Source organism: Apodemus sylvaticus, chromosome 9, assembly GCF_947179515.1.
Source record: "Apodemus sylvaticus chromosome 9, mApoSyl1.1, whole genome shotgun sequence".
Lineage (NCBI taxonomy): Eukaryota > Metazoa > Chordata > Mammalia > Rodentia > Muridae > Apodemus > Apodemus sylvaticus.
The window spans coordinates 46,018,226-46,034,445 of record NC_067480.1 but is presented as its reverse complement, the minus strand read 5'-3'; the positions used below and the strand labels follow the sequence as shown (position 1 = coordinate 46,034,445).

Here is a 16,220-nt window from a genome sequence, read left to right as displayed (position 1 = left end):
CTCTTTCGAGAGGCCAGTGATTGACTATCCCCTACATTTGAGGGATGGGATAAGTTTGTCTTTATTTCAGCCTCAGAGGACTTCCACTTAGTAAAAGACTCAATTTTACTTTTCTGTTAGGATGTCAGCTGACACAGCACCACAGTTTTCTAAGGGAGATGTCCTGATAGAACTTGATAGCTCAAGTCTCTCCATCATGCTACAGTAGATTCCATTGTACTCAATTGAACATATGTACAGTAAAGTTAGTGCTGATAATTGTTCCTTTGTCTGCACATTCCTATATATTAGCTAAAAGCTATTGTTTTGGTCTCATTACCAAAGGATATATTTGTGAAAAGATAACCTATATCTTATGTATATATATGTACACACACACACACACACACACACACACACATATATATATACCATATTTGTGTATATACACTCACACACACATATACTGCCCTCACAGATTTTCTTTGCTTGTAACATCAAGGCATGGAATAAGCATTTCAATAGAGAAAATGTAGGCTGCTGGGGGAGACTGTAAAAAGCTTGGTGTTCAGTTCTTGAGGCAGAATTTTAAAGGCAAGTACAAGTCACATTTATTTCTTTATTAACCTTAATGTATGAGGGATGGTTAATTCAGCATTAATTAGGTGAAAGTCTATTGGGTGAATAGAAAGAAAGAGATAGCCTGTGTAAAAGGCTGAAGGTGAGAAATGCCATAGAGTTTCTAGAAAATGACAAAGCATTCATTGGACACAAAATAGGACACCGGTTGTACTACTGTAGTGTATACTGTAGTGTAGAAAAGGTGGATTATATAGCAAAAGCAAATTCACTGGAAAAGGTTAGTGGGTCTTCCGGCAGGTTAGAGGCATAATGGCACTGTTTTGGAATAACATAGAGAAGAAGGATATTGAAGATATTCATTGAAGGGAATTGGCAACTGGGAAGAGGGTGAGGCTGAAAAGTGTTGAGAATGACTCCAGAGTTTCTGAGCAGATCGCAGGGATAGAATGTAGCAACATGACAGATCAGGTATGCTAGAGAAGCAGAGAGTTTAGTAGAAGAAACGTATTTTATGTTAGACCATTTGAATGGGGCAGCCTATGAGGAATCTAAACAGCCACAATATGAAGGCAAGAGGGCTGTACTTAGAACTGAGGACCAGGAGAAGGATTAGTGGGGTTTGAGAGATGGCTTATTGATTAAGAGTAAACAATGCTCTTTAAGAAGACTTGAATTTGGTTTCGAGCACCCATGCTGGAAAGCTACAGAAGGGTCCATCACCTCTGGCCTCCACAGGCATGACCATTATATGCACATATCCACAAACAGACCCACATACATACACACGTGATTAAAATAAAGTAAATTTTAAAGGAAGAGGATGAGGTGACATGAATACTGACTTTGAAATTAATAGCTTTTCCTTTAAAGTAAAGCTTTGGAAATGGAGGCAATCACTGACGAGAAAGGACAGAAGACAGGAGAAACTAAGATGGATACCCGGTAGATACCAGTATTCTAGGGCTCAGTAGAAAATAGGAAATGTTGAAGAGTCTTGGGAAAAGAAGCATGAAAGCATATCTTTAAATTTAAATTCTATTCACAGTGTTCAACAATATCTATTAAATCTAACACATGCCGAAGATGATGAATTTTAGCATAGTAGCCAGAAGGGCCTAGAGAAATCTCCAGAAGGTAGTACCTGGCCTAGACTTTGAAGGAGAGCTGTAATGTAAAAGATTACCTTGAAGAGAAAGGATGAAGGACACACAGGGAAGATAGTTACGAAGTCAGGTAAATGTAACAAGTGACTCGGATTACAGAATCCCATAGCACAGGGAAAGAGGAGGAGGGACTGACAAGATTCCCAGGTATCCTCTTCATTTTGTGTGGAGGAAGCATTGCCAGCGTGGGCATGTAGGGACACCTCAGCATTGTCCTAGGACAACCGAGTGCAGGAAGCAATCCAAGATCTATAAGCAGTCCAGAACACTGCCAAAAGATGCACATGGAAGGTTAACACAGAATTAGATTTGATTTCCAGTTGCTAGCTTCAGAGTCTAAAAACAGGCTTATCAACTTCAAAGGATTTTGTTCTCAAAACAAAACAACAACCAAAACCTCACAACTGAACGTCATTACTCTCCTTTAAGCTTATTCAGATTTCTTACACATTTCCTTCAGATTTCTGAGTAGGAAGCTGTGGCATTTGCATGAACAAATAAGAGTAGAGAGAATCAGATGCAATAATCACCTATAGGTACAAAATACATAGAACTATATCGATGATTCCGACAGAACGCAAGGAAGTTGTATTTGTCGCATCCTTAGCCTTCTCTTTTCTCAAATGAGATCAGAAGCCCTATTTGGCATTTCAGAACTATTTTCTGTTTGCTGGGCCCCCAGAGTTGCAGAAAAACACTTGCTCTTACCATAAGCAGAGCATGACCTTATTCTTACAAAACAGACTGGCTAATGAGTTCCTGTTGTATGTTCAGCCTTAAGTTTTCTGCAAGCACTGCTTTGTTATTTACCTAGGCTACACAGCTATCTGATATTACACGTGGTGGAATTTCTGCTCAAGTTCTTGCTTTTGTTTTTTTGTTGGCAGGAACACCCGGTTGTGCTGACCAAGTTTGTGGAGGGGGCCCGGGAAGTGGAGATGGATGCGGTTGGCAAAGAAGGACGGGTGTGTGCTAATGCTTTCTCTCAAGTCTCCCATTTTTTTCTTTTCTTTTGTTTGTTTTTTGTCTTTCCACCAGTTTTTATCTGTGACAACCCTGAAGCGGTCACAGGTTAGAATCCAGTTTCCTCAAAATCATGTCTGACTGTAGTATAGTGGGGAAGCTGTTCAATCAAAACTCCAGACACTATCACAAACATCCCCCACCCGCACCCCACTTCCCTAATAATGACCAACAAAACAAACAAACAAAAATAACCCAAAACCCCGCAGGCCAACTCTCAAAGTCTCTGAAGATTGAGTTGACTTCTCATGAGTATCGCATTCCTTGCCTTTCAGACTGTCAGCCTTTCTCTTTGATGATGTTCAGTGCCAATTACCAGACCCCACTCCTCCTTCTTGAATAGATCTTTCATTCTCATTTTCTTTTGTCTGTGACTTTCCTTTTATGTTTCAGAGAGTGTTATAAAAACACCCAAACACTTTGCTTTCTAAGATTTATAATTGAGTCTCTAATTTTTCTTCTCTTGTTTCCCACTCTTTCCTCTCCTTTTCATTGGATTAATAAAGGCAACCAAAGAGAATTGTGTACGCAGAATAATAAAGTCAAATTAACTTACTAGATCACATCTGAAATGGCTACAACACTGAAAGCCTCTGACTTCAAGGAGAACGGAAATGGAAATTTGAGTGTTTCCCTCAAATTTGCTGGTTGTCTTAATGAAGCAGAGGGCACGCCATCTTATTTGCCTCAAGGATAGAGTTAAAAATTGGCCTTCATCTTCTGTTTTGAAAATGTTTCAAAACACTACCAAATATGTCAAATCTATTTTTTTCCCAAACAGATTAGCACTGCAGAATAGTTTTCCTATTTTCTTCTAAAATCATGACAGTTTCTCCTAAGCACAGAATCTCCTAATTCTGATTTGAAGCATTCAGAGATAATGTTTCCAGTCTCCCATCTTCAAGGACAGGACTTTTTTTGTTGAAACATCTTCAGAGGGTGCTCATCTGATTCTTTTAGGTTGCTGATAAAGAGCACACATCACTTTAAGATTACATATGGGTTTTGCCAGACATTTTTATTCATGTCTGGAATAGATCTTAGTACCTGTGAGATGCTAGGCAAATGTTCTATCCTGGAGCTATACCCTCACAACTGTGAGGTTATATATTAAAGTCTTCTTTCTGGTTGGGAAAGAGCCTCTCATTTGCTATCTATCTTGCTCTCACATACAGACTTACATACACAAGCATGCACACACATGAATTCACTTCTTATGCATTTTGTGTTTTACAAATATTTCGTAAAGATAAGTACCATTGTTATTCCCCTTTTGTCAGAAACCAATGCCATGGTGCCTTGTCTAGGTCTCAAAGCTCAAAACTAACATCAGAAGAATAGAAACTCAATGATGCTATAATTTAATTTACAAAATCAGTGAATAAATACATCTATGTGTTTTCCATTAGTCTCATACAGTCATGAAATTATTCTTCCATAACTAAGCCTCATAAGTTTCTGAGAAACATATCTTATTAACATATGAACTAAAGTTATTGAGGTTTTAGGCTTCAGAATCTGACAGGCAAGATTTCGAGTTTCTTTCAATCTCATGAACTTGACACACACTTGGTTATTCCTTATAGAGAAGACCTTTGCTTCTTTGAAGAAAAACAAGAGTATTTTCTTGTCTCTCAAACTTCATTTTAAAGATCTCTGCATCAAATCTTCAATCTTTCTCTCTACAACAGAGTTTGTGTAGTGTGAGATGTGCAACAGCAGGCACTCGCATCACTAGGTAGTCACCTCTCTTGTCGTCTTCCCCTGGGTCTGAAAGATAAAGCTGTTTTCACAGTAATTTCCTGTCTTAACCTTATTATTAGTCAGTATGAGTTAATTTATTATTGTGCTCTTTACACTCTTGCCAATTGGGGGAAGGAAAAAAACCCAGTCTTTTTGTCCCTTTCTGCTCTCCATAGAGGTTATTTGTCACTGTACATTGAGGCCTGGACAGTGGTGCAGCTTTCTCTGACTTAACAGGTCTGCTCAGTAATGGTGCAAGAACTGGCTAAACATCAAAGGGGAGGTGATGGAGTAGTGCTCCGAAGTAGGTGTCTAACAACTTTTTAAAACTCTTCTTTTGACAGGTCATCTCCCATGCCATCTCTGAACATGTTGAAGATGCAGGTGTCCACTCAGGGGATGCCACACTGATGCTACCTACACAGACCATCAGCCAAGGAGCCATTGAGAAGGTCATCATTTAGAAATGAGGGCAGAAAGGAAGCAGTAAAGGAAAGAAACGACCACCAAAAGCAACAGAAGAACACACAATCCTTTAGTTTTTTAAAACACTAAGTATTGATGCAAGACATGCTCCAGGCTAAATTTAACAAGGGACTTTCTTGCCCTTAACTGGCTGAGTGTTTTAGAGATGATCTCTTCGACTGATGTTTGATTTTGTGCTAGTTTAACCTTTAGTGGACAGCCAGATCATCCAGGTGACTTGCTTAACTGCCTTCACCCTAAATTTATGATGCCAGTAATCTGGAAACTACTCTGAATTTTGCTTTTCACCAAGTCTCCTAGAGTTATAATTACCACGGGTCTAGGGATCAGATTTAGCGACTGGATGCCACAGGTGATTCTGATAGCCGAGACTGACTTAGCAAGAACAACAGAAAGTGGCACTTTTGAAGAGTGGAGAGGCAGGCATGCAGCAGCCACTTGGGAAACTTTGGAACCTGAGTGCTCACTCTTCACTCTGAGCCCCACTTCAAGCCAGCACTTTGTGATATGACTCTTGACCACTCTTTGAGAGCAGTTCCTTTAAAGATATGTCTGCCTCAGTACCCAGTATGCATGGCAAGTTATATGTAGACCCTGCCATCCTAAGTCAGAGAACTTAAAGGAGGGAGGTCAAGTTGAATTGGCCTTTATAGAGAGCTTCTTCTTTTTTTTTTAAATCCTGTTATAAGAATTTGTGCTGGATTGTACATTTATTTTGGGTGTATTCTGTAGGCCTTTGCTATAGAATGTGGAGGCTTTGTAATAACAATAGCATGGGAGTTTTAAAAAGTCTTTAGATTTAAAATAGGATTCAATCTTTCATATTAGGGTGAATAAGCACAGACCTCAGATTTTTCCAAGTCTTTCCAAGTGAACACGACATATATTGGGCTTCCCTCAATACCCAGTTAAGTTGCTGACCCACCCTTGTATCTGTGATGAGTGGAAACTTCTTCCTTCCTGTCATCATTGGCAATCTTGGCATGGGAAACTTCAATTTCCTGCTAGGTAGAAAGTCTCCAACCTGTGGCATGCACACCTGTAAGGCCTCCCTGCAGGCAAACACTATTTCTTTCTGAACATAATCTCTACCCTTGTAGAGTTCAGGGTAACAGAAAAGCAACAGAAATCTCCATGGCTTTGCAGGATCATGTATTGTGAGAGTCTGCCCTTCTCAGCAGGCAGGACAGTAGATTGATGTATAATTTGAACTGCAGTTTCTGTTGTTGAAGGAAGTAGAAAGGAAAGATTTAATTTAACTTTCTGTGGAAAAAAAGGAGTATGTAATTGCAATAGGAGAACAAATGCTCTTGGATATTTGTTTGTTGACCCTTAATATTGCTATTGACCCATTATTGTTATTAACTATCATTATCAGTGGGGATATAGATCACTACAAAAGACACAAAGGCCATCTAGACAGAGTTCTGCATCTCTTTAAGTCTCTAATATGCTCTCAATCATGGTTTCATTGTCCTCTTGCACAGGTGAAGGATGCCACACGGAAGATTGCGAAGGCTTTTGCCATCTCTGGGCCATTCAATGTCCAGTTTCTTGTCAAAGGAAATGATGTCTTGGTAAGAAATCCTAATGTTCTCAGAGGACTTTGCCATCTTGTTAGGTTATGTCGGTCAGGTTGTGCTGTGCTTCACCCTGCTGATCTCTGTGACCCTGGCAGTGGCTCCTCTCTGAGAGGGATGTTACATAGTGTATAATGTCTCTCTTGTTTGACGTCAAGGGCTCTTGGTCGCACTGAGATGTCACTCACACTCACAGCTTTGTAAAGTCCTTGATGTACTGAAAGAGCACCATATCCCACCCACAATAAAGTACACATGGATGCATGCAAATCTTGCAGTGAACAGCACATGTATTTATAAGCTCCTTCATTGAAGTTTGACTTGCTCCTTACCCAGAGAACAAAGTTGTTTTATAAATACCTTGAAAGACAAAATATAATTTAGACCAATTAGATGGTTCATAATTGTTTTATTTTATTCAAATTATTAGTAACCAATATCTGTTCACTATTTTTTATGGAGTCAAGGGGGGATTACAGTAGTGAATGAGGCATATTCTGCAGCATCAGATACTTTGTAACTTAATGAAGACTTGAAGGAGAAGTGTAATAATAGCTTTAGTAGCTGCTGGAAGAGAGTGTAAATGTCTTTGGAGTTGAAAAGGAAGATCATATTTTCAATATACATATATTTTCCATATATATGTGTGTATGAAGCACATATTTGAATATTATATCTTATATGGAGAAAATAAGAAAAGGCTCCAAGAAAGATTTAATATTGTGAATGAAAGCTTGCAGACTAACTCAAATTTTGGTAAATTGAAGGTAGAGAGGGTGTTACACACGGTTATAAGATCATCTACAACTGAATAACTGGCACTTTTGGGAGATCCTAATTCATCAATCTTTATGCTTAGAGAAAGTGTTTTTCTAAATGGGGGCTGGAATGGAATCTTGGAAAGTCAGACTTGGGCCGGTAAAGTGGTTTAAGGGAAGCGAGATACATGCTGAGGCAAGAAGATGCAAGTCTTTGACGAGCTAAGCATTAATAAGTTGCCAGGATTCCAGGGGCAATGTTTCAGTTAGGAGTGTCACATTAGCCAAACTCTGCATTACATGAAATGCATCAGAAATATGCAGACATTGAACCAGGAAATGGGATGGAAAAGAGCCCAGTTCAAAGATAATGACCCCCAAGAAGGCAATTAGTAAAAAAATGTAAGCAGTGGAGATAAAGGGGAGGGGTTAGAGAAGTGAGAAACAGAAAGAAACCAAGGGACAAAATGAATATAAGATGGTTGTTACTGGCTTTCAGCATCTTCTTCCTTTTGATTTTCTTCCTTAGGTGATTGAGTGCAATCTGAGAGCATCTCGATCCTTCCCCTTTGTCTCCAAGACTCTTGGGGTGGACTTCATTGATGTGGCTACAAAGGTGATGATCGGAGAGAACATTGATGAGAAGCGTCTTCCCACACTGGAGCAGCCCATCATCCCCTCTGACTATGTTGCCATTAAGGTAACATCTTGAAATGTGTGTCATTTTATAAGCAAAAATGAAATTTTATAAGCAGAAACTGCCCATGGATTATTTTCACTTAGAGAAACATTGACAACCATCAAGATAGCATAACCTCAAAATCAGTTGGCCAGGTGGATTGTAGCCCATGTTTCTGCAGCTAACACATGCTGGTGATGGTTTTGTTAGCAAATCAAAATTCTAGGCAATCTTGTTTAGGACAAGGCTGAACTGTGAACAGTCTCCAGAAATTCACGAGTCTCCTAAAAGTGGCTACCCTGAGGGCCTGGTTAAATTCTTGCCACCTTGGCTGCCTTTTCTCAGTTTGTACTTTCTTCAGTGGTACAGATTTTTTCCCTTTGGAAGATTGAAATGAGAGTTTTAGTGGTGCTCTTAAGGTGGCAGAATTAAAAGTTTTATTTTAATAATACTTTAATCATAAAGCCTCTATATTCCTCTAGCTGCCTCAGTATATACATTGTACTCATAATTATGAATACTTTGATGGACAGATATGACCATTTATGAAATAGACAAATACATTTGAATCTCTTAGATAAAGCACACATAATGAAATTGATTAATTTTATGAAATATAGTAATTTATATGACATTGATATATTTTGGATGTCTTTAAAGCAGTGATTCTCAACCTGTGGGTTGTGATCTCTGTGGGAGTGGGTGGGTCAAATAACCTTTTCACAGCGGTCTCATATCAGATATCCAGAAAATCAGGTATTTACATTGTGATTGATAGCCATAGCAAAATTATAGTCATGAAGTAGCAATAAAGATAACTTTTATGGTCAGGGGTCACCACAACATGAGAAACTATTAAAGGGTCACAGCATTTGGAAGGTTGAGAACCACTACTTTAAAAAGATTCTGTTCTTATATGTCTGGTAGCTCCAGCCATGGTCTGCTTCTACTGAGATGCCAACTTCTGACATTAGTTGTAGGTGTTTAAGCTGTTTCTAAGAATCAAAAATATAAAGTTAATGAGTTAGGATTCTTTGGAGTATATGATGCATTGAGATAGGATCTTATTTTTTCATCGTTAGGACACATACAGATGAATTTTAAGTTTAAGATCAGAAGGTATTAGTCAACAAAAATATTTTTTTTACTATAGACACTACTTATATATTTTAAATTTTTTATTGATAAATATAGGAAATATGCTTATTTTTATAAATTGATATACATATATAGGAATATGTCATAATTCCAACTAAGTAACATTTCAAAATGCACTGATTTTTACATCTTTTCTTTATAGATTTCAGTATGAATAAACATTATTTTTCTCAAGGTTCTCATTTGCTGTTAATTTTAGAAGACCTAGTATTGCTGATGGGAAAGAGACAATAGCAGAACTAAAGAGCTGGAAGAAAGGAACATATAATAACTTTATTAAGGTCATCCAGTAAAACTACCCCAAGCTCATTTTCCTACAACTTAGAAAGTGCAGCTATCAACGGAAAGACTGTCTAGACCAGATAAATGGGCAAATGTTAAGAAATAAGAAAGAACTCAGTCCGCAGGAGCCACACTGATAAAATAATTGAAAAGGAAGTACTTCAGTGTTCTTGCTTGTATGAAAAAAGATAGAAAAAAGATGTTTCCAAGTAGAATGTTTTTCAAAGCTTTTAAGAGGTATCAACAACACTTTAATGTCTCAGAAGTCAGCTCACAGACAGCCATGTGTGGCAAGGTGGCTTGCTGCAAGTTCAAATGAATGAAATGAGGAGAATGTTCCAAGAGCCTATCAAGGAAAATGTGTTTGAACTCTGTGTTTGGGAGACTCATGCCCAGTAGATGTTGTTTGAAATAGTTCCAATACGAATATATGAAGGCCAGATTAGCAGTGCTGGTCTAGACTGGTCACAGGGTTTACAGAAATCGTTTGTGATTACTTCACCCAACTTTTGGGCAAGGAGTACAAACATCTTCTTGGAGCAGAATTTTAAAGCTATTTTTCAAGTCAGATTTTTCGTCCAAAGAGAATTTATTTCTTCTGCCCATGCACCCTGGCCTAATGAGTCCTGTGGGAGGTGATTTCTTTCATGTCTTTATCTCGTGTTTTCCTTTCCTATCGCATCTGACAGGCTCCAATGTTTTCCTGGCCCCGACTGAGGGATGCTGATCCTATTCTGAGGTGTGAGATGGCTTCTACTGGAGAGGTAAATAGTTAATGACACAAGTCATTTTGTTAAGTTAACTTGGAAATCTATGGTTCTATGATTTGAATATGGTCTTGTAAGGAAAGTCATCATTGGCAAGAGAAACATAAACTTTACAAACTTTCACCTCCCTGGAGAACTCAAAGGTATAGGAAGTTTGAATTAAAAGGAAGTCTACCTTCTGTAACAAGTTAATGTTTTTACGTGTGAACCTGGGAATTGAGAATACGTGTGTCCTTAATTTCCACATTACCCACTGTGAACAACAGGCATGTGTTTCTCTAGACATCTGAGTATATCCTGTATCATTCTTTTTAAAGTTCCCACACACTGCTGTAATGACAGAAGCTCTGGCTTGCTATGCTTGAAGCAGAATAGCACATCTTTACTAAAAATGTGTAGAATGACATCATTAAAAAGGTCATAGATGTGAGTTGTGGAAATTATGAATATATGAAAAATCCCAGCCCACCTTTAAGAAGAATCCCAGCTTCAACCTCTTGAGGCTGGTCTAAAAACTATAATGGGACTGGCCACTGGATGTCCCTCTTCTCTTGTGTTGGAATTACATCAAGTGAAGGTTTCTTTAAGAATGTGAAATGTGTTTTCTCATAGAGAGCTGTCAGATTCTAGAAAGTTCTCTACATGTCAGTGTCAGGACATTTTATGAATCACCTAGCCCTTGACAGACATACTCGCTCCCACCTTCAGATTCTCCTCTCTGCTCACTGGAGTGGCAATGCCAGACTCTGAAGCATCATTGTCTTTCTTGGTATTAAGGAAAGAATCTAAATAGGAGAATATTTAATTGCAATGAATGCATGATGTTTTATATGGTTGCTTGGTTACAAGCACGAGCTTTGATGAGAAGCCAAATGGGACCAGGAGACAGGCAGTGAGGGATGATGAGTGACTGTGGTGATAGACTGACAGTCTTAGAAAGTGGATCTTGATCCTTTGCCATGTCTTTTAGTTCAGCAGGAAGATAGGCCTAGCTGTGAACTATGGGTATCACATTATTCCCAGACAAAGGATGCTGTTTCAGGTTCATTCTGATCCCATGCTTCTGTTTTCAGTGGATGCAGAGCCAGAACAGGGAGAGAGGTCTCTTTCTCTTCTCCTGCTTCACTAGTGTGGCATGATTGTTTTCAGGGTTTATGTTGTCTCTGTTTGCAATGAGGATAACGTGAACCACTTAGAAGCTATTCCTACTTGTTGTTTCCTTTCTAAACCATAAAAAGAATTCTTCTAATATTAAAGTCATATTTCCAAGTGTCATCAAGTATGTTGCTTTAAATTCTGTTTCATAACTGAATACAAAAATAATAAATCCAGTTTAGAAATCTCAGCTGTGCTACAAAGACACTTATAGTGTTTAAGTGGCTTGCTGAGGGGCGGCGTATGAGCCCAGCTTCTTATCTAATTAAGGGGCATTTTATTTTATAGGGGTAAAGTGAGGATGGAATCCTGATATTTACAGGACTTTGCTGGGATACCTGCTTTGGGTACTTGCACTTCTGATCAGACTGCAGGGTTCCTTTCAGTGGCAGTGAGACTCATTAACTTCCGCTGACATTGCTCGAGTTGATTGGCCAGTATATGACTGATTAAAATGCTCACTGTGGAGTGAAAGGCAGGCATGTACTTGTGGTCAGCTGAAGGTTACACTCATGAGAACTTTCCTTGCCCTGCAAGAGAGAGTCATTTGCTTAAGAACGAATTCAGCCATCAGCATTATTTACTATAATGGTGACTCTGAATGTGTGCCAGATGATATGAACAGAATTGACTCCCATCATGTTAAAATACACCACTTGTCCTCTAGTTATGGCTGCCGTTTGACTTGTAATTACAGTGTGCAGAAGTTACCCTAGGGAAATCTCTATAGACCCTGCCGATTTGTGTTAGCTTGGCATCTTTTTCTTTCCCTTTCCTGCATGTCGTGTGGCTTGGTTATCTAGGACGTGTTGTAGGGTATTTTGGTTCTGTTTATAAAAAGTGATAAAAAAGAATAAACTCTTTTGAGATTTTCATGCACTTATTGCATTTCTCAGGCAGCTTTCCCCTAAGGTGTCTAGGATGATTTTACACCAGTGGGTCAGTAGATTGTCACTCCTATCATTCCTCATCCTGAATTCATATACTGCTGCCTGGCACACATGACATATGCAGTTATTTAAGCACTAACTCGCATTAATATTTGGGATTTTACCACATTACACACCAGAAGCTGTGATTTGTACCCAAATAACTTGCAGTACAATCCAGTATGTTGTTCCACTGAGTGTTGTTGAATTGCAAAGGGGTTGCTTATTCATTCATTATGCTTAATTAAAAACATAAGACACATCTGTCCTGGCTAGCCATTCAATCCTTGGATGCAGATTGCTCAGTTTTCGGGAAATACTAATAAAATCTAGAGAAAGAGTTTATTAGTACATTGCTTTTCATTTGTTTTCTTTTTCTTTCTTCTTCCATTGCAAGTGTATTAAACTGTTTTTCCCTTTCCATCTCTTATTTTATTTTTAAAATTTAATCCTAAACAGGTGGCGTGTTTTGGTGAGGGTATTCATACAGCCTTCCTGAAGGCAATGCTGTCCACAGGCTTTAAGATACCTCAGAAGGGCATTCTGATTGGAATCCAGGTGAGTGGTGTGTGTCTGCGCTCATTCTTAGGTAGCACACAGATAGTGACCGGGATGTTAATCTGACACAGAAGTGAGGGGATAGACCACATTCCTTGGAAGATGGTAACTTATAGAATGGGCACTGTTTCTTACTTTTGCTTCTGTGGCATTCTCCTGCTGCAGCATCAAATACAAAAGTAAACCAAGGAACTGAAAGAAGCAAGTCTCCAGTGAAGGAAAGGAGACTTTGTGCTTTGGGAGGGACTATGACAGAGAAGCAATGGCCCCTTATTCCTTGATTGGGCCGTCCTTCTGTATTGTTTTCTCATTCTCATTCATCTGTTTAGAATATTCTACAATATACTTTGATCAAACTCATCCTTTGCCCCCTCTCCATCCAGGTCCACTGCTCCTTTCCTACCTCCCCAACTCTGTGCTCTGTATCTTTTCAAACCTCCTAATTATAGTTTGTGCTGTCCATATACTCTTGAATGTAGGGTCTTCAATGAGGGTGGCCAGCCCAACAGGGACTACATTCTTCAAGCAAATTAGTGTTCCCTATCCCAACTAACAGTTACCAATAATTCCTTAGATAGGTATGGGACTTCATGAAGAAGGGAAATCTTCTTCATGCTGAAATTTTGTCTGGTTTGAGCTTGCACAGGTCTGTGCCATTTTTTTTAATGTATATAGGTCAAAGCAATATGAGATGACTATATATGAATATTCTAACACAATTGAAAAAACACCATTGGTATATTGTTGCAAGTCAGGTGTAAATGTATCTCAGGGTAAAATTTTGAATATAAAATGTCTGGACTTTTTGAAGTAATTATTGCAACAGTATATACATGAATTTTTATTCCTTAAAAATAATTGTATATGTTTTTCAAGTGGTCATTCATTATGACTTGAGATTGGTAACTCTTATATCTTTTAAAAACAATGATTGGTCATATGTACCTCCCCTGCTGTGGCTTTAATAAGCTCAAACCCTGCATGGCTTCTCAAAAATCAATAAAAACATAATTAGAACAGAATCAGGTATTCTCAAGCCGGTGGGTGATTATTATAAATGCCGCCTCATTAGGGTGTCTTAATATTAGCAAATTAGATTCTGAGACTGAACAGGTAGTCACTTTAGAGAAGTTACTGGAGAGTAAGTTGAGATTTTGCTTTATAGAGGAGGCAGAAGGACAATGATGAGGACTTAGAACAGAGGCTAACAGGATGACTTGTTACGTGAGGCTTAATGGCAGTTTAGAGACAAATCACATCATAAGAGTGGCTCATCACATTATAAATGGGTACTAAGTATTATTAAGTCCCAACTAGGAGAATATTGGCCCAACTTCCAGGGATGGCTTAAAGTTTAATGTGAGACTTGGGGACATTCAGAGGAGACCATGCCCTTAGCCCTCATCTTCACAACTAATGAAAACACTGCTAACATTTTCAAATAGCAGTTTAAAGAGGCAGTGATGTACAAAATTGTGGCTTGTTTGGTTCCAGTGCTGCAGGGAAATGTGCCGCAAAATTAATTTGTTCCTATGAAATATTTGTGGAATTTTGGCATCAGTGAACAGAATTTTGCTTTGTAGCAAAAAGGGGGATTTTATGGAGGAGAGAAGACTATTTTCTAAGCAATGGGATTTTATTAATTAAAATTCGGCCTTTGAATGCTTTATTTTTACAATAATCATTCATCAGCTCTATGAGTTATTACAATGAACATTCTCTTTGTGTATGAGTGACAATTATTAGGGTTTTAAAATATATTTTTGGTACAAGGTTAAATGTAGTTTAAAAAATGATTTAATAAAATTATATTCACTGAAATATCTACGACAGGGGAAATTGATCAGTACCACTGTAAACCTCTAGAAATAGAAAGAATATTATTTTCTGACTTATTTTATGAGAGACAAGGAACACCTACCATTCCCAACATTTAATGTTTATATAGTCTCTGTATTTAATTCATAGTAATTTTTAAAAGTGCTCAGTTTGATGACTTACACTGAAAACATGACAGAATAGGCTAGGCAGAAAGCTAACAGTTTTAAGTCTTAGAGACACTATCTCAGCTAGAAATGGATCTACTCCACACTCATATTTTTACCTAGACTTCAGAGCTTCATGGATCCAGTCACCTGTTTCCCGTATTTCAGGATACCTTTGAAAAAGCATCTTAACCTGTTATTATTGGGTTGGAAGCATTCATCATCATTCTTTTAAATCTATGATCAGAATAGAAAAGGAGTTAACAGAAAATCAACATAAAAATGAAGACCAGGGCTAGAAAGTGTGTCTGGAAGCACCTGTTCAGGGGAGTTATTTAATTAAATTAGGAGGGAAGAGTTCACATCTTCATCTCAGCTCCTTAGAGTGATCGTCCATATCGTATGTGCCATAGGCGTCACAGAACACAGAGAGTCATGTCAGTGCGAAGAAATTCCTTTATTTTTCCTTTTCCGAGCAATGGAGAGGGTGTTTAGCTCCCATCCCATTTATGGTGAAGGCCTTTTCCTTTGGCACACCCCTGAGTTAAGCACGTCTTCTGGGCAGAAATATTTAATGAAGACACCTAGGTTCATTCAGTTGGCACGGGTTCCAGGAGAAAACGGGGAACAGAGAACGCCTCAAAGTCGAGGGCAAAGTGACTCCGAGCTGGAAAATTTCTTCACCTGGTGTCACAGGATGAAAACATTTTAAAAAGAGGCATGCATCTATTACTAGCACATTCTGAAATATGTACAGGTGTGTGTGTGTGTGTGTGTGTGTGTGTATGTACACTTGCCTGTATGTGGCATTTTGTTAAATCTGTATTTCTCTTTCTCATTGTAATCTTTTTGCTCAGGTAGTCTCTTTCTACTCTTCTTATGTCAGATCTCAGGGTCAAATGGCCCAGAAGTTTGAAATATTTGTGCCATCAATCTTGTGTTCCTAGCATTTAGGAGAAAGGAAGAGTCAGGATGACAATTTTAACAAAGCATCTTTGTCAGCTTGATTGCCATGTGCACTAGGTCTTTACTAAGAAGCCTTCCACATTCCATAACTTTTGTACTGTAAGAACATAATATGGGTTTAGGAGGCAACAGAATCTGCCCTGATTTCCCTGCAGTTATTCCAGTCACCTTTCATCCTGTTAGGATGTATTTTTAGTTGCTGTGAGGAGGCAATCTGCCTTGTTTTGAGGGTTTCTAGAACACCCTTTAACAATGAGTGATTTACTCTAGAGGAGATGGAGAGCGCTCTCTCAGCGTTTCCCCCTCTGATTGGCCTATTCATTGATGCTGGTGAAGTGGTGAGCACTGGCCTGAAGGCGTGACATCTGGGCTTCAGCACTGCTTCAAAACACAAAGCAAGCGTTTATTCGAAAAGATGACTCCAAGT

At 38.6% G+C, this 16,220-nt stretch overlaps 1 protein-coding gene across 1 annotated transcript in view; it reads left to right on the top strand.

Annotated features, from left to right (window-relative positions):
* Cps1 (carbamoyl-phosphate synthase 1) overlaps window positions 1-16,220 on the top strand; it is a 107,918-nt gene that overhangs the window by 83,897 nt on the left and 7,801 nt on the right. The window contains exons 29-34 of the mRNA XM_052192551.1: window positions 2,612-2,689; window positions 4,835-4,942; window positions 6,464-6,553; window positions 7,844-8,014; window positions 10,123-10,197; window positions 12,744-12,842. Of these exons, the coding sequence (XP_052048511.1) occupies window positions 2,612-2,689; window positions 4,835-4,942; window positions 6,464-6,553; window positions 7,844-8,014; window positions 10,123-10,197; window positions 12,744-12,842 (621 nt within the window). The remainder of the gene's footprint in view (window positions 1-2,611; window positions 2,690-4,834; window positions 4,943-6,463; window positions 6,554-7,843; window positions 8,015-10,122; window positions 10,198-12,743; window positions 12,843-16,220) is intronic.